Consider the following 22,201-nt stretch of genomic DNA (forward strand, 5'->3'; position numbering starts at 1 on the left):
TCGGGCCTCCTGTACGCGGATGATGCTGTTTTACTTGCACGCACAGGCTTGGGCTTACAGAGGTTGTTGGATCATTTCGGCAGTTTCATGGAGGCCCTGGACTTAAAAGTTAACATAAAAAAATCCCATATAATGGTGGCTGGAGCACTGAGCAAGAATACTAAGGTTAAAACCTTCATGTGTAATGGCGCTGAACTGACGAGGGTTCTGTTTTTTTCCTACTTGGGAGTTCTTTTTGATGAGAAGGGCAATTGGGGCCCCCAGATTAAGCTGAAGAGCAACGTAGTAGCACGATCTACAACAGCTCTCCTGAACTTCTCTAAAAGATTGGGAGCAAGACCTATGGAGGCCATGTTAAAGATTTATAAATCCAAGTGCTTAGCGATCGCCTCTTATGGAGCGGCTATTTGGGGCTATGTACCTTCGACCAAAATACAAATCGTAGAAAACAGGTTTCTTAGAACTCTCCTGTCACTCCCGCAATCGTCCCCAATATTCTCAATACACTCTGAAGTTGGCCTGGGTTATGTCTCGGATCACCTAAAAATGGCCCCGTTGATTTGTTGGGCAAAAACCTGGCTGAACGAGGAGATTACTCTTAACCACCTGATCCTGAAGGATTGTGTAGCCCTCGAGAAGGCGGACAGGGTCCCATGGCTGTCGTATGTTAGAGCGGCATGCACCAGGCTGGGACGACCAGAATTGTACTCATCGCCACAGGGCATTAAGAAAGAGGATATAGGGTGGATTAAATATAACTTTCGTTATCTGTTGGAGGCGGAAAGGGAGGAGCAGGAGCTAAGAAAACCAGTGATGAGAAGCATTTATGGCTTAATAATTTCCCCATCTATTGAACCGTATCTGAAGTGTGAACCAAGCCTTTCCACCGCTTTTTGTTGGTCAGATTTCGGTTCAACCTTATTCATCTTATGTTGGGCACATTTCCTAAATGGGGGAAACCCAAAGACGCACCACCATGTTCTTGTGACAGGTATTCCACACAAGACACACTCCACTTGGTAATGTTCTGTGAGCACTATTCAGAGGCACGTAAAAAAAATTAAATCCAATCTTGCGTGACACTGGGTTTGTACAAGTAAGACCTGCCCTCATATATTTACAAATGTTTAGTTCTATCCAGATCATCTTCAGCGTAGCCAGTTTTTTGGTGGCCGCGGCCCGGGTAAATAACAGAAGACTCCTCCAAATGTAATTAGCTATTTGGGTCAAAAGGGGCCAATGGTTTTAACTTGAAACACCTATTGATGCACTTTATACCTGATTTACTAACTGCTGGATAATGGGCCTTTTTATACCTTATATATAATGTTTTGCAGACTGTATACACATTAATTGTAACAATTGATTGCCTATTTTATCTTTTTATTCATTTTAAATGTGAGGAGGATTATTTTTCCTGTATTTTCTTTTATGATTTTAATTAATCGAAATAAAGAGCTTTTGACTGACTGACTGACTATTAGTCCAATTCCTTTATTTTCTAAGCGACACATTTGGAATGTGATGTTGTAAGACTCATAATGCTTACTTTGTGTGGTCACCCTGTTTTCTTTTCAATAAATTATTTGAACTTAAAAAAATTATGACTTTCCTTCACAAGTCTCTCAGGTGATCTTGGTGAAAACTGCTCAACAAAACAAAATAGCTGATGAACAGAAATTAAGTATGGCTTGTCTGTAAAACGTGTTATATCCCTATTTTGAACACATATAAGGCTCAACGAAACATATTGCAAGCATATATCAATTATCTCTACCTGCTGGTACTTGAATGATTCAGATCTCCTCTTTTGATTCAGATGCCATTCTTTGAACCTTAGAACAGCTTCATCCACAGTGATTATTCCTGACTTTACTTGCTCTTGCAAAGTAATTAATTGCCTTTGGCCGGGGGTTTTCATTCCTGCAAATGGATCATAAATGCTTGACGATGGTCGATCTTCTCTAGATATGCTTGCTGGTCCTTCAAAAAACATAAAAGTGATAAAAATAATGTTATTGTGCAGCAAGATGAACACACTTAATGCCTGAAGTATATGTAGGACCAATACATTACAATAATTAGTACGTTAGATTTTGCTTTGCTGGATGTAAAAATGCCTTCATTGTCAAACAACATGGAGTTAAGATCCGTTGTTCATTCCAGTCAATGCTGTTTAGGTGGTAGCATCACAATGGAATTATTAATCTTTGAATCATTCTTTAAATCAATTTTTATTTAAGACCCACTAGAAATCCATATTGGTACACAAGAAAAAAAAAACACATGTAATTGGTAAATAAAAAAAATAAGTTGACCACTCATCTTCAACACCTGTGATCTATTAATCTATTACACTGAAGATATGTGACTATCATACAAACAGGGTGTGCGTGTGTGTGTGTGTGTGTGTGTGTGTATGTATATATATATATTACCTACTGGCGATAGCCAGTAGGTATATATAGTTAGGACCTAGCTACCATAGGAAATCCGCAACATTCTATTGGGAATAACTTTGACGCCGGTTGAGGAATTTGCGTGTAATTTTCCAAAATGTTGGCCAGCTTTGCTGCGCTCCGTCCCTGAAAGTTTCGGGTGGATTCGTGAAGTGGGGGCTGAGAAAAAAGGGGGGTCCCAAAACGTGTTTTCCCCATGTTAATTTCCATAGGACGTTCTGACAAGGCTACAGCCCGAACCGCTGAACTAAATTACACCAAACTTGGCAAAATTGTAGGGACTGGTACGCAGAAGTGCCTTTGCTATATTTGGTGAAAATTGCTCCAGTGGTTTTTATGAAAATTAACTTCAAAAACACATATATATCTGGGCGGAGCCTAACCACACATCTCATCGTGAGATCTGATTGGCTGTCAGCACTTCATCCAAGAAGTGTTGGCAGGCATCTTGGGACCAATATACATGATAGCACCTCATTAAAAAGCATTGTAGTTAATAGAGGGTTGTAGGACTTTAGTTACATTATAAATCATTTGTTGATGGTACCATACTCATTTTAGGAATTGTGGTGTGTTCTAAGGTGATTTTACCATGTGAAAAAGCCTTCTGCTGGGATATCATGAATCACGTTTGAAAGAAAACTATTATCTCATGCTTTTCCCACAGTGGTTTGGAAGGGGATCTATAAGCTAAACTGAAAGCATATTTTCTGTATATTCACATTATCTTTCTCAGTCATGTGAGCATGAAGTCTGACATTCTCAGTAAAACATGTACATCCAACAAGGACAGAGACTGTCAGTTGATTCCTTTGTGTTCTACTGCAGCCTCCTAGAGTGTTCTAAAGAACAACTAGAGCGCTAACAGTCCTACTTATTACAAAGGTATGGCACACCTGAAGCCATCTTGATTGGAATAAAGTGGTAACTCTTAAAACATTTAATTTAAAAAGGAACAACATAAGGGAGTACATTTTGCCATAGAAAGTATGATTAGTGCTGCAGAAAGAAAAATTAGGACACATTTTGAGTGACTTCCCAAATCCTCTTCTATTTCATTAAAAAATTCTGACATGCAGTCTCCCAAGATGGCCACCAGAGACAAAAGAGCCCAAATGTAGCCCACATATCACCCAGATGTAGCCCAAGTATAGTCCAATGACAGAATGTCCCAGAGTGTTCTAAAGAACAACTAGAGCGCTAACAGTCTTACTTCTGACAAAAGTATGGCACACCAGAAGCCATCTTAATTGGAATGAAGTAGTAAGTCTGAAAACATTTAATTTAAAAAGGAACAAAATGAGGGTGTCATTTTGCCATAGAAAGTAAGATTAGCAGCAGACTTCCCTGGTGAGCAGTAGCTTTACTACAGTGATCTAATGAGCAACTAGAGTGCTAACATTCAGAATTTATGGCAAATGTGTGACACATCTGAATGCCTTCTTGATGGAACCAAAGCAAACAAGCATTGAAAATGCAAAAGATCTCGCCCTCTTTTAAGTTAAAGCCATTTTGTTTGTAATGAGGTGGCTTTTTAGCTTTGCTTTTATTAGTGTTTTTAAAACTTTCATGTAAATAACATGCATATGTATGCATGCATTTATATTTGTATTTATTTAGATATGCAGATTATATATGTATGTGTATATATATACATATGCATATATATGCATATATATATATGTGTATATGTGTGCGTGTAGAGAGAGGTAGAGGTGTAGAGGTAGAGAGGTAGAGGTAGAGAGGTAGAGACTAGTAGAGAGAGAAGTAGAGAGAGGTAGAGAGGTAGAGAGAAGAGAGTGAGTAATAGAGTAGAGAGTGAGTAGTAGAGAGTAGTAGAGCAGTAGAGAGAGTAGCAGAGAGTGAGTAGTAGAGAGTAGTAGAGTGAATAGTAGAGTGAGTAGTAGAGAATAGTAGAGAGTGAGTAGTAGAGAGTAGTAGAGAGTAAGTAGTAGAGTGAGTAGTAGAGAGCAGGAGAAAGTAAGTAGTAGAGAGTAGTAAAGAGTGAGTAGTAGAGAGTAGTAGAGAGTGAGTAGCAGAGAGAGAGAATAGTAGAGAGTAGTAGAGAGTGAGTAGTAGAGTGAGTAGTGGAGAGTAGTAGAGAGAGAGTAGTAGAGAGTGTGTAGTAGAGAGTAGTAGAGAGTGAGTAGTAGTGAGTGAGTAGTAGAGAGAGAGTAGTAGAGAGTGAGTAGTAGAGAGTAGTAGAGAGTGAGAAGTAGAGAGTGAGTAGTAGAGAGTAGTAGATAGTGAGTAGTAAAGAGTGAGTAGTAGAGAGAGAGTAGTAGGGATTGAGTAGTAGAGAGTAGAGAGTAGTAGAGAGTGAGTAGTAGAGAGTAGTAGATAGTGAGTAGTAGGGAGTGCGTAGTAGAGAGAGAGTAGTAGAGTAGTAGAGAATGAGTAGTAGAGAGTGAGTATTAGAGAGTAGTGGAGTAGTAGAGAGTAAGTAGTAGAGAGTAGTGGAGAATATTCCAAAGTTTGGCACAGCACCACTTGCACAATAAGTCCAATCAAATCATATCACTTAGAGTCCTTATTGAAGCGCTGAATCTTGGTGTATATTCAAATGCTTTTATTTTCCTTAAGTTTATGTACCACAGCCAGCTGACGCGTTTCGTTCTGTACAACAGAACTTCTTCAGGGCGTTATTTATTCCTTCAAGTTATGTCGGTATCCTGTTGTCATATAACAAGATATTTCTTCCAAATGTTAGACGAGACGTAAGTACATTCTTATTCAAAGTGACTAGGTATCAATTTTACCCACACAATTCGGGCAGACTTGAGTAATTTATAGCATCCTCAAAGTCAGTCTTTCAAAAATTCCAAAGTATAGGACATGATAATCCAAATCCAAATGTTTCTCAAGAAAAGTCATTTTCAATCGTTCGGAAATTCGGCGTTTGGGCAGATATGACCCAGGGACCCCCAGTATGCAAGGGGAATTAGTCCCCCCTCTGCAAACGCGCCAGTGGCCTGCGTTGCAGAGAGGTGTAAAAAGAGGCATAGCCTCATTACACCTCTGTGCAATGCAGCCCCCTGGCGCATACTGGAGGTTCCAGGTGGGCTAGTTGGCCCCCAGGGACCCCCAGTATGCAAGGGGAATTAGTTCCCCCTCTTCAAACATGCACGGGGCTGCGTTGCAGAGAGGTGTAAAAAAGGGTGTGGCCTCATTACACCTCTCTGCAATGCAGCCCCCTGGCGCACACTGGAGGCTCCTGGAGGGCTAGTTGGCCCCCAGGGACCCCCAGTATGCAAGGGGAATTAGTTCCCCCTCTGCAAACGTGCCAGGGGGCTGCGTTGCAGAGAGGTGTAACAAGGGGCATAGCCTCATTACACCTCTGCAATGCAGCCCCCGGGCGCATACTGGAGGTTCAAGGTGGGCTAGTTGGCCCCCAGGGGCCCCCAGTATGCAATGGGAATTAGTTCTCCCTCTTCAAACATGCACGGGGGCTGCGTTGCAGAGAGGTGTAAAAAGGGGCATGGCTTCATTACACCTCTCTGTAATGCAGTTCCCTGGCGCATACTGGAGATTCCTGGTGGGCTTTCAGGTCTTATATAGTAAGGAATTAGCATTAAAAAAAAACTTTGAAATTCACTGAAAAAAACAGGTTTCAGGCCTTATATAGTTAGGAATTAGCATTTAAAAAACCTTGCAAACTCACTGAAAAAACCATAGGTTTCAGGCCTTATATAGTTAGGAATTAGCATTTTAAAAAACCTTTGAAATTCACTGAAAAAAACATAGGTTTCAGGCCTTATATAGTTAGGAATTAGCATTTAAAAAACCTTTAAAATTCACTCAAAAAACTATAAGTTTTAGGGGTGTTAGTTAGCTGGACATGTCACTCATACAAAACCATTGAAATTGCTCCTATATAGTTAGTTGTACTAACTATATTTCGCGCACCCGCAATCCACTGCTGATGATGTCACATATTACATCATTCATGACATGGTCAGTGACATCACTGATGACATCTCAAATGATGATGACATCTCAAATGACATCACTGATGACATCTACTTAAAGATTTAGGATATAGAGTTGTTATTGCCACCACCCAACCAAACAAAACTCGTGGGGTAGCTATTTTAGCGCAAGGTGGGGGTTTGAGCTTTTTAAGATCAGCTTCAGATCCACTGGGTAGATGGGCCATTACAGAATGTCAATGTATAAATGGGAAAAAATTTACTGTCTCCTCAATCTATGGCAATGTCACAGATGATCCAATATTGCTACAGTTTCTATCCAACGAACTAGCACACTGGCCAGTTCCAATGATTATGTGTGGGGATATCAATATCAATCTCCCACCAATTTGGCTTTCGGAACTAACATTCAAATATCAGGGCCGGAAACCAATAACATACAAGGCCCTGGCGGAACTCTGACATGTTCATGAGCTGGTAGATTGTTGGGAGATGAAAGCTCCGCAAAATCATGGATATACGTTTTTTTCCCACCCCCATCGTAAACTGGCTAGATTGGACTATATGTTTATCTCCAATGTAATACTATCTAAATGCTCTATAAATAAGCTGCTGAGGGTTTTCTCAGACCATAACCCTCTGCTTTTGAGCGTCGATACAGACATTATTAAATCTGATCGCAGTAACTGGACCTTTGAAAGAGCTCTGTTAACCAATGACCATTATTGCACACATATGGATCAATGGATCCCAGAATTTTTAAGTTTTAACATGGGTAGTGCTCCGTTAGAGGTTGTATGGGACTCATTAAAGACAGGGATAAGGGGAGAAACCTTCAGATTTTCTATTCAACATAACAGAAAAAACAAACAAAACTTAAAAGATCTTGAGGAGAATTTGGCTAGGAAAGAAGAAGAGTTAATCAGAGTGCTACAAGGGGGGAATAATATCGATGAGGCTAGTAGAGATGTAGCGATAGCTAAAAACCTAATATCTGAAATACATACTCGCAAAGCAATTCTTAAAGCTACAGCAAATAGGGAAAACATTTATGAGTGGAGTGAACAGATAGGGCACCAATTAGCCATTAGTGTAAGAGAACAAAATACCAAAAATACGATTAAAGCCATAAGAGACCCAATTTTGGGCCTAACTCATGACACTAATAACATCAGAGATGCCTTCAGGAGATATTATGCTGAGCTATATTCTGAAACAACTATTAAACAAGATAAAATTGATGAATATCTAAGTTCAGATATAAGGACCAGCCTATCCAAAACAGATGAGGAAACTCTTGCTGAAGCACCAGACTGGATAGAAATTTTACTATCCATAAATAGTCTACCATCAGGCAAGGCATCAGGTCTGGACGGTATCCCTGTTGAATTCTATGTCAAATTTAGTAGCTCACTCAAAGATATCCTAACCCAGCTGTTTATCCAGGTCTTTACGAATGGAAATCCTCTGGCGTCTTGGGCACGTGCAAAAATTATAGTGTTCCCCAAAAAAAATAAAGATCCGACAGAATTAGGTTCATATCGTCCAATTACCCTAATTAATAACGATTCCAAAATATATTCCAAAATGCTTGCAAGCAGACTGGCACCTTTGATCCATAAAATTGTATCGGCTAGACAACACGGGTTTGTTCCTGGAAGATCAACTACAGACCACGTTCAGAGGGTGATAACCCTCTTTGACATCGCCGAGGTCGCAGGAGACCCTATGGGGCTTATTTTACTAGATGCTGAAAAAGCATTCGATAGGGTCTCCTGGCCATATCTATGGTCGATCATGGAGAAGAGTGGGATTGGGGAGCATTTTATCAAAGCAGTACAGAAAATGTACATCGCTCCCGAAGCGGTCGTTATGATAAATGGGGTCACATCGGATACTATCAAAGTGACAAGAGGCACAAGACAAGGGTGTCCATGCTCTCCCCTGCTCTTTGCCATTTACATCGACCCCTTTATCGCTAAGCTAGAAACTAATCCGACCATACTACCCATGAAGACATCGAATGATGAAACGAAAACTCTAGCCTTCGCAGATGATATCGCGATCGTGACTGCTGATCCAAACACAACAGTAGGGATAATGGAGGAAGAAGCCAAAAAGTTTGGAGAGATTTCGGGATACAAATTAAATCAAACTAAAACCCAGATAATAATAAATAATAACATTAATATGGAAGATGCAAGAGTTACAGATAATACACTATATCTCGGCATTAATATTACATCCGACCTAAATAAACTAGTGGCTCTGAACCTAGACCCTTTAGTCAAACAGACAAAAAAAACCTTATCGAGATTGAATAACCTACATTTAACAATAATCGGAAGATGTAATCTTATTAAAATGGTTTTTTTGCCCAAATTCTTGTATTTATTCCGGGCAATCTGTCTCAATTTTGACTTATCACTTTTTAACGAAATAGATAATATGTTATCTCGTTTTGTTTGGGGCTATGGAAAAACACGAAGAGCCTACAAACATATCACACATTCCAGGGACAGAGGTGGCCTAGCCCTTCCTAACTTCAAACTATATTGGTGGGCTACAACCATCAAATATAGTCGCTTACTGCTAATTTCAAAAAAAGACTCAACGTCAACTTGCTTGACTCCAACCCCACAGGAATTAATTTTGGGTAATAATGCCAATAACCATCTCTGGAAGCTACCCTACGAATGTCATCTTAAAAAAGAACGATTTAAAACACTTAAGGGTATCTATACTGTCTGGAATATGGTTCGGAAACATTTGGCGATAGGCAGGTTTTCATTCTACACTCCGATAGATAATAACACCAACCTGCCCGAAACTTTTTCGGACTCCATCATGCGGCGATGGGTGAGCTTGGGAATCTCGCAACTCGGCTCTTTTTTTGATTCAACTGGTTTTTGTTCATTTGAATCGTTAAAAATTAAACATGGGCTGAATCCGCACGATTTTTATAAGTTCTTACAATCAAGAGATTTTATTCTCAAAAAGGGGGGACCCAACGGTTGCTTTAAGAAAATCCCAACAATCAACACCGTGGTTAGTTGTGATAGGGTAAAAATTGGGGACATATACAAAGATTTAATTGCTGCACTACCAGACGATATCAAAAAACACGCCAATATTTGGCAAAATAATATCAACATCACAGAGGATCTAGCCCACAAAGCACTTGAATTATCCAGCTCTATTCTAATGTCTACCAAGCTACAAGCTCAGTTTTACAAAACCTTTTTCGATCTCTATTATACACCTGAAAAAAATCTCAAAATGGGGAGTGGGAAAGGGGACTCTCTGCCCCAGATGTAATAGTCCTAAAGCTGATTTGATACATATGTTGGCGACATGTTGTACTCTAGACAATTTTAAACGAGAAGTTTCCAACTGCCTATCGGAAATATTCAAAGTTGATATAGAGATCAGCATAGCAGAAATCGTGCTAGGGGTAGATAAAGCTATTAGACCTATAGCCATGCAGGGACTCATATATATTGCTATGGCTGTCTTTAGAATCTGTTTAACCTCCGCATGGCTGGATCAATGCCCACCCACATTTCAACAGTGGCTGATGCGCTTCTCAGCAACATATAATCTCGAAATCTCCATTTATAGTCGGAAAAGTATCAGAAAAAAAGCAAAGGGATTGAAAATCTGGGAACCAGTTAAAATATGGCTAGGGAACCCAGCATAGACAAACTAGGTTGCGTTATATTTCGAATGTTCTAGAAATGTTATTAAGTATCCCTTTTGGATTTGTTTTTTACTCTTCGAAGCCTGTATTTTTCGAAAATTCTTTTTTTTTTTGTTTTTGTTTTTCATAAAAAAAATGGTGTCTGCACTAATCCTAATGCTATAGTTATTATAAAGTAATGGGAGTTATATAGGGATCCCTGGTATACAGTGTAATCATTTATTTCTGTGTTCTAAATTGTTTTCCTTTACTTTTCATGTATCGAATCTTTTTGGCCTGGGAGGTGCTTACTACTCCATCTTAGAAGTCCCTACTGCGCATGTCACCCTGGCAGAGGGAAGAAAACCTTGTACCAGTGGAACCCAGCCAGCTGGCTGCCACAGCCAAGATGCTCCTGGGAACCGACCTGTAACCCAGCAAGACGAAGCTGAACTGTACTGCATTTGTAACAATTGTATATGAAAATTGTATTCTCCATTGTTATGTGTAAAACATGTCATGGGAACCCCAAATTCAATAGGCGGTCCCAAAAGATGTAAATTAGGGCTTGAGAAAGTCAAATCCTGGTTGGTGTGATGACCTGTCCTTTCTTTTGACCAATCGAAATTGCAACATTTTGGGGGGTGGTACAATGACCCGAAAACAGTATAACTAGCCTAGGTTTAGCTAGAGAAATTGTCCGACTTGTCAGAATAGATGACCTGTCACTGACCCAACGCACTCAATAGCTGATCCAGAAACAGAGGTGCTGCGGAGCACTCTGTCCGAAATTTCCAGAGACCCAATCGGGGTTTTTGAAACCTTAAGTGCTGGCGGAGCACTTTGCTGGGGAATTCGATATCCCAATCGGGGTTTTGACTGATAGCTGCAGAGAGGGTGTAGCGCAGGCGTTGCAACTGAACTGCGGGTGCAGTTCTTTCCTTGGTGGTCCTGTCCCGATCCTAATATGGTTTTCCTGTCCTGGGTGTCCATTCTGCACCTGCTGGCCTACTGGCGACTGTCCTTTCTTGGGGTTTCTCCTGTCCTTAACTGACCCGTGGCCAGGGTTGGTCTCCACACCGTTCTAGGTAATTATAAATCTGAGGGAACCCATTACGCATTCTCCATTTTTTTTTGCTTTTAATAAAATTGTACTTGCACATTGTTCCTTTTCTTACCCTCCCTGTGCTGACCAATGATAAAGTCCTACATTTTAGTTGTTATACTAGCATGTTCCATTTTTCCCCATCCTATAAGTACATTTCTACATACAGTTTGTGAAATATAGATGTTCCTTTTCTTTACCCATTCCTTTAGTTGATTTAATGTGGGTACTCTGAAGTATATAGCGTGTTCCACTTTTTACCTTCCCTATAGCTACATGTTACGGTCAAAATCTCTATAGATAAATTGAAGTTCTTTAGCTTTGCCCATCCTGAGGGGTATTCAAGCTGTGATATTCTAGCATGTTCCTTATCTTTCCCCGCCCTGTAGACACATCATACCAAACCAAATTTCTGAAACTTGCATACTAGCATGTTCCCTGTTCTTACCTTCCCTTTATATGTATAAATGGTTGGCATACTCTATTTCTTGCATAGCTACACAATATATATGCTCTTGGTTATTGATAGTTTAATTGCTGTAAATATTTTACTTCCTGATTTCGAAGAAGATTAGATAAAGACTTTGAAAACTTCCCGTGTCTCTGGTTATCATATGAGTGCAAGAATAAATGTTTTGTATTTCTGTGACTACCTTCCTTTACAGCTAGCTCCCTGATCCATGGTGATCATAGGTACCCGTGACAGTGGATTGGTAAGTCGGGTACATTAGAAATAAATAGGAAGGAACTGGGTTACTGGTAGTAGAGTGTAGGTTACCCGATAAATAGATATGATTAATTGAGTTTATGGGCCCAATGTGTATATGGTAAAATTGTAGTCGGGTGACCTGCGCGCTCTATCACAGGCGGGGTCTCTGAAGCCTAATTGCTCCCGAACAACGTCGGGACGGGCTGCTAGTATATATATATATATATATATATATATATATATATATATATATATATATATCTATACTACTATTACAAAGAGAGAACACAACCCTTTGAGCCAGGTAAACTCGGGAACCACAGCGCCAATCCACACACCCGATACATCCTTGAAATTGTCAGGGTGTGTAGATGGACATAGGCTACATAAAATAAAATAAAAACATAAATTAAAAAAATTAACTTTAAAAACAAAGTAGTCCCCTTAAAGAAGCGCCGGCCGCGACGTCTGCGTCATGACATCGGGAGCGCGTGGAGGAGCGGCGTTCAGGAGCAGGAGGAAGAGCGGAAGACATGATCGCGGGGAGGAGCTGCGGACAGGCGGGGAGGAGCGGCGAGCGGGGGACAAGCGGTAATGACCAGCGAGAAGCGGAGGAACAGTGGAGCGGTAAAATCAGCAGCGCGAGGAGGAGCGGCGAGTAAGGTAAGTGAACCATCCAAGAGCCGTGGTAAGTGAACCATCCAAGAGCCGCAGGTGCGCAACGAGGGACGGGCGGAGGGACGGGCGGGAGCCATGGGTGCACGCAAGCCTGAAATGCTGCCCCCAGCCCCCTTCTGCCCCAGGCAACGCTGCCCCAAGCCTGAAATGCTGCCCCAGCCCCCTTCTGCCTCGGGCAACGCTGGGGCGGGCTGCTAGTATATATATATATATATATCTATACTACTATTATAAAGAGAGAACACAACCCTTTGAGCCAGGTAAACTCGGGAACCACAGCGCCAATCCACACACCCGATACATCCTTGAAATTGTCAGGGTGTGTAGATGGCCATAGGCTACATAAAATAAAAATAAAACGTAAATTTAAAAAATTAACTTTAAAAACAACGTAGTCCCCTGAAAGAAGCGCAGGCCGCGACGTCTGCGTCATGACATCGGGAGCGCGTGGAGGAGCGGCGTTCAGGAGCAACAGGAAGAGCGGAGGACATGATCGCGGGGAGGAGCTGCGGACAGGCGGGGAGGAGCGGCGAGCGGCGGACAAGCGGTAATGACCAGCGAGAAGCGGAGGAGCAGTGGAGCGATAAAATCAGCAGCATGAGGAGGAGCGGCGAGTAAGGTAAGTGAACCATCCAAGAGCCGCGGTAAGTGAACCATCCAAGAGCCGCGGGTGCGCAACGAGGGACGGGCGGAGGGACGGGCAGGAGCCATGGGTGCACGCAAGCCTGAAATGCTGCCCCCAGCCCCCTTCTGCCTCGGGCAACGCTGGGGCGGGCTGCTGGTATATATATATATATATATATATATATATATATATATATATATATATATATATATATATATATATATATGTATATATATATATATATATATATATATATATATTCACTGAAAAAACCATAGGTTATAGACCATATATAGTTAGGAATTAGCATTTACAAAACCTTGAAAATTCACTGAAAAAACCATAGGTTATAGACCATATATAGTTAGGAATTAGCATTTAAAAAACCTTATTTTACTCACACAAAACCATTGAAATTCCATATATAGTTAGTTGCACTAACTATATATCGCGCACCCGCAATCCACTGCTGATCATGTCACATATTACATCATTCATGACATGGTCAGTGACATCACTGATGACATCACTGATGACATCTCAAATGACATCACTGATGAGATCACTGATGACGTCATCCAGTGACTGTATAATTCTGTAAAGTTAAAATATGTCTTACATATTGAAGAATGAATGGATGTATAAGTGTCTTGATGAAGGATTTAGTAGGGGCATGGCTGACTGTATGAGTGACTGATTAAATGTGTCTCACTGAGTGCATGGGTTAGTGACTAAACTGTCTTAATTTGTGCATCATTATGTCTGTTGTTCTGTAAACTGCTGCATGTGTTGATCATTAGCTATATGATTAACTGTATGGGTTATTGATTGGTTGCCCAAGCATTTGTATGGGAGACTGAGTGTGTGTGTGGGTGGCTGGGAGGTGTATGACTCTCTGCATAGATGTGTGAGCAGTTGATTGACTGGATGTATGGGTTCAAAAGTGCATGTGGAAACAGCTGTATGGGCGGTTGACTGTGTGCATGAGTGTATTGGTGAGTGAATGGATATCTCAGTGCTACATGTCAAAGTAAGTACATATGTAAAACACAGTACATGTGAGAGTTACCATATATAAATAACTGTGCATAAGAGCCAGTGAATGTGTGAGTGGCTGTATGGATCATTGTGAACTTGTATCCAGGATTGTATAAGTGAGTAAATATGTTTTAGTATATGTTTGAATAAGTAAGGTGTGTATAACTGTATAGTTGAGGAAATGGAGGTGTGATTGATTCTTTGCATGACTGACTAAGTGTCTGAGTAACTCCATGGATGAGTGACAGTCTATGAGTGTCTGTTTACACTGAGTGTATCTAAGGTTATATTAGAGTCTGAAGAGGTTTATCGTATTATCACATGAATGATGTCATCAGTGATGTGATCAGTAATGTCAAATGAGATGTCATCAGTGATGTCATCAGTGATGTCATTTGAGATGTCATCAGTGATGTCATCAGTGATGTCATTTGAGATGTCATCAGTGATCTCATCAGTGATGTCATTTGAGATGTCATCAGTGATGTCATCAGTGATGTCACTGACCATGTCATGAATGATGTAATATGTGACATGATCAGCAGTGGATTGCGGGTGCGCGATATATAGTTAGTGCAACTAACTATATATGGAATTTCAATGGTTTTGTGTGAGTAAAATAAGGTTTTTTAAATGCTAATTCCTAACTATATATGGTCTATAACCTATGGTTTTTTCAGTGAATTTTCAAGGTTTTGTAAATGCTAATTCCTAACTATATATGGTCTATAACCTATGGTTTTTTCAGTGAATTTTCAAGGTTTTGTAAATGCTAATTCCTAACTATATATGGTCCATAACCTATGGTTTTTTCTGTGAATTTCATTGGTTTTTTAACAGCTAATATCTGTAGCTGTAAAATGTATTCTTCTTTAAATCCAAAAATATATTTTATATGTTTATGAATAATTTTTTTTATAAATATTTTTTTTTCTTCGTTCCCGCTTCGCAAATCGGGAAGCTTCCCGTTAGCTGACCTTGATGCCGCGAAATAGACCGCGAGCCGGTAAACGTTTCTTTACCGCAAGTGCCGCGTTACAAAACAACATCGTGACGCCTCCCGTCCGCATGACGTTTCACGTTGTCGCGTGATACGTCATATGACGTACTACGTTAGCGAACTGGTACGCGAAGCGAGTCGCAAAGCGCAGGTTTCTGGAAGCAAACCGGGAGGCCCTGCAAAGCGCTTAACGTAAACACAGCAAGTCATGTGACTTGGTAATAACACTTTTCATTGGTTCATTTCACTTTTGGTTTCCTAATGATGTAAGACTAGGTCATATAATCTAAAATGAACACTTTTGATTTGTTGAGAACTCTTGTTTTTCCCAAATGATGAAAATCCCTCCTTCTTTCCTCACTCTGACTTTCATCATTGTGAGAGAAAGACCCTTTGTGATCACTGAGCAATGGCTTCTTTAGTAGCTTCAGCTGGTGCTTCCCCACCACCTCCACCACATCCAAAGAAGAGTGGACCACCTGCTCAAGTTATAATTCAACAAGAAGAAGAAGAAGAGGAACAGGAGGACGAGCACGAAGAGAGGCAGTTTTTGCCTGAGCAGCCCAGGACGTCTCACCGGAAAGAAAACTTCATTTGGCAATTTTTTAAAATTCCCAAAGGTCAGAAAAAAGTAAATGCAAGATACGTAACTTGCCTTATATGTCAAGATAGACTGTCCAGAGGGACCGACAAAAAATACAGTTTCGGAAACTACACAATGCATCGCCATATGACTAGGTGGCATCCTAACAACTACAGTGCTGCACAGTTTCGGAACGACCTAGATAATCTCCCTATTATGGCCAGAAGATCTGTTGTACCGGAAGTAACGGGACCAGAGGGCAGGGAGATGGTGCCAAATATACAAATGAGATTTGGTGATGTAAAACACATCTGCGTATTTTGCGATGGATTCATTTCCTACGGAGAAAAAAGCATCACTCTGATCAACAGAGCTATTGACTATCATATGCAAGTTTGTACGAAACGCCCAAAATAATAAATACTTCTTTTTTTTGTTTTGTTGCTCCTGTTGAGCCCTTTACAATGAATCGTTTTCATTGCCCCCTCCAAGAAAAACCCAAAAAAATATAAAACTGTTCCGAAAAATTCAAAAACAGTAAAAAAAAATTCAGAAAAATAAAAAAAAAAGTTCTTTTCAGAACTACCTCCCCGTTATTCAAAAATTGGTACAATATTTGGAACTGTGCCAACCTCTATTTCTCTTAGTTCGCTTCCCAGTTCGCTCGCCGGTACGCGAACCGGAAGCGAACCAAAAACAGTAAGTATAAGGGAAGGAAACAGACACTTATGTTAAAAGAAAGACAGCTATAGGGGAGTAAACTAGAGATACTATTACCCGTAATCCACTGCTGATGATGTCACATATTACATCATTCATGACATGCTCAGTGACATCATCAGCAGAGGATTGCGGGTTTTTTGGCAACATGCCTTATCCACGGTTTAATAACGCTGCCTTTTGCTTTATATAAGTTTTCAAATTGTATGAAATATATACCAATAGGTCGTTATGAACCTTTAGGTAGTGCTTTTCTTCATGAGGTCTGGTCGCTTCCATACACATACAGATGTTTCAAAGATGATCAAGAAGTTTATCTGAATGGAGAGGAATGCACTGAGACGCCAGATCATTCACTAATGTGTAGGCACATACAGTTACACGGTTCATGCAACAAACACCGACCAAATATGGCTTGCGTGTTGCAAGGCACGCCAGTTCCTGCTATCATCCCCACGTTCAAGTTGATGGAAAATGGTAGTTATTTGATGCTCAATAATGAAGATTGTTCTGAGTTAATTAAAAGTATTCCTTTTATCGTAACAGTAAGTGAACGGGTTATTTGCTGCAGAAATGTTCTATTTCCTCCCACACATGAACATAGGGAGTTTTCAATCTGGCCACAAATACCAACCTTGGTACACGTTTCAACGGCATGGCAAGAATAAGAGCTCTTTTGTCTCAGAGAGAGGTGGCCTTGAGTTCGGCCCGTGAAACTTTCGTACTTCACATAGCGAACACCCGTACAGAGGTGCACACCCTTTTCAATTAAGATTTGCCTTTCAATTTCAGCAACATGTTTCCGACTATCTTTAACGCATCCTCCACAAAGTCCCTGGCGCACTTTTTTAAAGTTGTTACCAGTGGTCTCGTGACTTCATTTGAGAAAATCTTTGGAGTCATCCCTGCTTCCTTTCATTCTATTTTCTCCACTCTGGTTCGTGGATTGGCATTTTTACTTGCATTACCAGCGGACGCTCTTGTGCTTTTTTACATTTTTAAATATGGATGTCCCTCCTATGCAACCTCCCACCCTGCAGCTGCTGACACTGTTCCGCAATCGCATGCTAGAATATTATGGCACAATGCCGTTGGCGATATTAAGCACGGCATATGGATTATCTTTTCGATTCTCCTACTTCACCTGTGTCCAGCCTGTATTTCACTGCCTGACCTGTGATTTCGATTGGGCCATTGATTTGTGTCTCTGCGGACCGGTTTCTCCTGACGTCGACTTTAATCAGCTGATGACTCCTATCATTACTCACGAGTTGGTTTGTCCTGGCGAAAGGATTATGGCTGTGGCATTGATGCATGGACTACTTGGTCCCTGGAATTTACTGGCGGCAGCACAGTCTTTCTTGGAACAGAGCTTTCTTGAAAACCCACCGAGCTGTCCTCTGATGGTGATAGAGGATCCGGTGCTGGGAGAGCACGTATGTTCTTTTCCGCTTTTAAATTGGATGGCTGAACTGTTTTCGGATGAAGACGGTGACTTCCTATTGGAGGCTGTTGCAGCTTATTTTGCATACACAGTTATGTCATAGACCTTTTTCATGTTTGATATGCTGAGTACTAGCATTTCATTGACAATTCATTGACTTATTTGTCAAGTTTTTATTATTTACCTTGCCTATTGGCTTAAGACTCGATAAAGTACTTGGCTGTTTTATTTTTCTTTAGCATTAAATTTTCCTAGTTTTTAATGCTTTACCTTGCGGACCGTCCACATATAAACTTGCAATCTGCTCTCATGAGATGGCACTTCTATTATCTTATTCAGTTCGTTTCCGGATCATGGGGAGGTGTCATCTAGGTCCTGGATATCTTTACACCGTGTTAAGTTAGCATGGGCTCATTACCGGTTTAAACGCCATTTTTCCTTTTTTGCAACTTCTGCACACGACACTTAGTTGTTGCTTTAGCTTTCCACCTAGTAGTTCATCGTGGTTTACATGAGAATAATATGTTATTGGTCTACTATCTGCTTTACTTGTTAAACTATATCTGTACAGCGAGTGCTAAAGTTTCAAGAACAACACGATACAGAATTGTTATGAGGTCTGATCTCCACGACTTCATACTCATAACATAAGTGCAACTTCTGCCAATTCTGGGCATGAGGCGGGTTTTATATTGCTTTGCCGAACACACATACACAACAGTTGATGCGGTTCACATGAAGAGAGAGCTGGTGTATGCTGATGTGATTCCTTCAAATCTAAGACACTAAAGTATGGGCACGCCCTAAACCAACACAAAGAGACCTTCTTAGCAAATAATATAATATGTGTATTAGGGAGGGTGAGATATAAGCAGCCGCGGGCCGTGGAGGGAGTTACGATGGGGCAGGGAGGCGGGGAGGGGGAGAAGCAGGGTGGAGCCCTCTCTACCTTGCCCCTCCCCCTCCCCGCCTCCCTGCCCCACCGTAACTCCCTCCACGGCCCGCGGCTGCTTATAAGTGTTGCTAACTCTTATTCATTTACAGCATGTTAACATACTGTCACCATTCGCTTTTTATGTACTAGTAACTATGCTGGTAATTTTGCTACTGATAATATGTGTACTTGTATTCTCCACCCTGCTTCTCCCCCTCCCCGCCTCCCTGCCTCACCGTAACTCCCTCCACGGCCCGCGGCTGCTTATAAGTGTTGCTAACTCATATTCATTTACAGCATGTTAACATACTATCACCATTCACTTTTTATGTACTAGTAACTATGCTGGTAATTTTGCTACTGATAATATGTGTACTTTTATTATCTAAGGTACTACGCCTGAGAAGACGGCATTAGTAAATAAACATTTCAAATACACATCTGTTCTTCTTAACTCCATGTTCTGGTTTCTAAGAAATCTATAACGACCGACTGTTCATGAGTTCCACGTATCCTGAGGTACTATAAGTTCATATTCTGGATTGTCTAAACATTGAGAGTTTGTTATATCCAATGTGACACTGTACCTAGCTTGCTAAGGAGTTTTTCATTACTAACGTGAGTTTTGGGACACCCTAATTCGCCGAGGTTCCAATCCTCTGTCCACAGTTCTGTGTGAGAACAGAAACCCTGCGACAGGGGCACCCCCGACCCTTGCTGGAGCTTCATCACACTTGCGATACAACTCCAGCAATGCATTCGCCGAGGTTCCAATCCTCTGTCCACAGTTCTGTGTGAGAACAGAAACCCTGCGACAGGGGCACCCCCGACCCTTGCTGGAGCTTCATCACACTTGCGATACAACTCCAGCAATGCGCCACCTTTACGGCACAGATACATCACGCATCTGTGCTGTTTTTGCCCCATGATGCGCCGCATTGTAAATGCAGCACACCATAGGTGACGGAACAGCGGCACAGAATGACTAACACATCCCTGGTGATGCGCCAGTCATCATAAATGTATCCCTATGCTTCTTATCTTGTTAGAGATGAACCGCCATATGTATCATCAAAGTTTTTTGCATTTCCTAAATAGCGAACTTTAAGGAATAAATAGCGATTCTTTACCATTCCTAGTTTGCGATGAGCTATTTGCTAATTAGCCGAATGTAGCCCAATGAAGCCCAATGTAGCCCAATGTAGCCCAAAGATGGCCGCCAGACACACAAAAAAACAAATGTAGCCCAAATATCAGCCAGATGTAGCCCAACTATAGCCCAGTGACAGAATGACCAATCAGCTTCGCAAACCTCCGTTACGCGAAGCGGAGCGCTGTTACAGATATATATCTTTTTTTGAACGTTAATTTCTCAAAATCCACTGGAGCACATATATTGAGACCTAGCAAAGGCACATCGGGCTACCAGTCCCTAATATTTTGCCAAGTTTCGTGCAAATCCATTCAGCCGTTCGATTATTATTATTATTATTTTTTTTTGCCCCGCGGGGCCCTTTTAAAACCTCCACATCAAACCTAGGGGGTCAGCGAGGATCTACTATGCCCCCTTATAGTTATTTCCCCCTTTGTTTTGACCTCCTCTTGTCTCTCGATCCTACCGAGAGACAAGATGGCGGCCGCTACGGACTGTTTGGAATGTTGACAGACGCCGGAGAACCAATCAGCTTCGCTTCACAAAGCTCCGTTACGCGTAAGGTCCGCGAACCGGGGCGCTGCCCAGTCCGCTGTTACAGATATATATCTTTTTTTAAACGTTAATTTCTCAAAATCCACTGGAGCACATATATTGAGACCTACAAAAGGCACATCGGGCTACCAGTCCCTACAATTTTGCCAAGTTTCGTGCAAATCCATTCAGCCGTTCGGGCTAAAAGTGAGGCCAACCGCCCTATGGAAATTAACATGGGAAAAACGCGTTTTGGGACCCCCCTTTTTTCTCGGCCCCCCCTTGACGAACCCCCCCAAAATTTTCAGGGGCTGCTCAGAAACAAAATGTGCCATTTTCCTGAAAATTTCAGCCAATTCCGTCCACAAACGCCAAAGTTATTAGACATAGAATTTTCAAAAATCCCATAGAGAAAAAATCCTAACTATATATACCTACTGGCGACCGCCAGTAGGTAATATATATATATATATATATATATATATATATGCTCCAAAATGCCCCTCTGGCAGAAACGCACACGGACACTGCACTGGAACAAGTCCTTTTATTGGGTCAAATGCCACCCATATGCAGACAGCATCTGCAGCTTCGTCGTTAACTCCTGACGCGTTTCGAAGCAATGGCGCTTCTTTCTCAAAGGCTCGACGTCATCATGTTTTGGACAGGCAGACCTCCTTTAAGGAATCGAGATAGAGTCACGCCCTCTGATGGACATAGGTTTCACACCAGTTATAGTTAGGAATTAGCATTTAAAAAAACCTATTAAATTCACTGAAAAAACCATAGGTTTCACACCAGTTATAGTTAGGTGGAAATTTTACTCGCATGAGTGATGTAATATGTGACGTCATCAGCAGTGCATTGCACGCGCAAGTTATAGTGAGTCCAACTAACTATAACGTGGGAATTTCAATGGTTTTATGCGAGTAAAATTTCTACCTAACTATAACTGGTGTGAAACCTATGGTTTTTTCAGTGAATATATATATTACCTACTGGCGGTCGCCAGTAGGTATATATAGTTAGGATTTTTTCCCTATGGGTTTTTTGAAAATTCTATGTCTAATAACTTTGGCGTTTGTGGACGGAATTGGCTGAAATTTTGAGGAAAATGGCACATTTTGTTTCTGAGCAGCCCCTGAAAATTTGGGGGGGTTTCGTCAAGGGGGGGCCGAGAAAAAAGGGGGGTCCAAAAACGTGTTTTTAACATTGATTTTTCCATAGGGCGGTTAGCCTCACTTTTAGCCCGAACGGCTGAATAGATTTGCACGAAACTTGGCAAAATTGTAGGGACTGGTAGCCCGATGTGCCTTTTGTAGGTCTCAATATATGTGCTCCAGTGGATTTTGAGAAATTAACGTTTAAAAAAAGATATATATCTGTAACAGCGGACCGGGCAGCGGCGCAGGACGCGTACTTTTCGCGCAACGGAGCTTTGTGAAGCGAAGCTGATTGGTTCTCTGGCGTCTGTCAACATTCCAAAAAGTCCGTAGCGGCCGCCATCTTGTCTCTCGGTAGGATCGAGAGACAAGAGGAGGCCAAAACAAAGGGGCAAATAACCATAAGGGGGCATAGTAGATCCTCCCTGACCCCCTAGGTTTAATGTGG

At 41.3% G+C, this 22,201-nt stretch overlaps 1 protein-coding gene across 3 annotated transcripts in view; it reads right to left on the reverse strand.

Annotated features, from left to right (window-relative positions):
- PIK3AP1 (phosphoinositide-3-kinase adaptor protein 1) overlaps positions 1-22,201 on the reverse strand; it is a 1,822,514-nt gene that overhangs the window by 374,591 nt on the left and 1,425,722 nt on the right. For all 3 annotated transcript variants that reach the window (XM_078643124.1, XM_078643125.1, XM_078643123.1), the window contains exon 13: positions 1,778-1,983. In XM_078643124.1, the coding sequence (XP_078499250.1) occupies positions 1,778-1,983 (206 nt within the window). The remainder of the gene's footprint in view (positions 1-1,777; positions 1,984-22,201) is intronic.

This window comes from Lissotriton helveticus, chromosome 5_1 (genome assembly GCF_964261635.1).
Source record: "Lissotriton helveticus chromosome 5_1, aLisHel1.1, whole genome shotgun sequence".
NCBI lineage: Eukaryota > Metazoa > Chordata > Amphibia > Caudata > Salamandridae > Lissotriton > Lissotriton helveticus.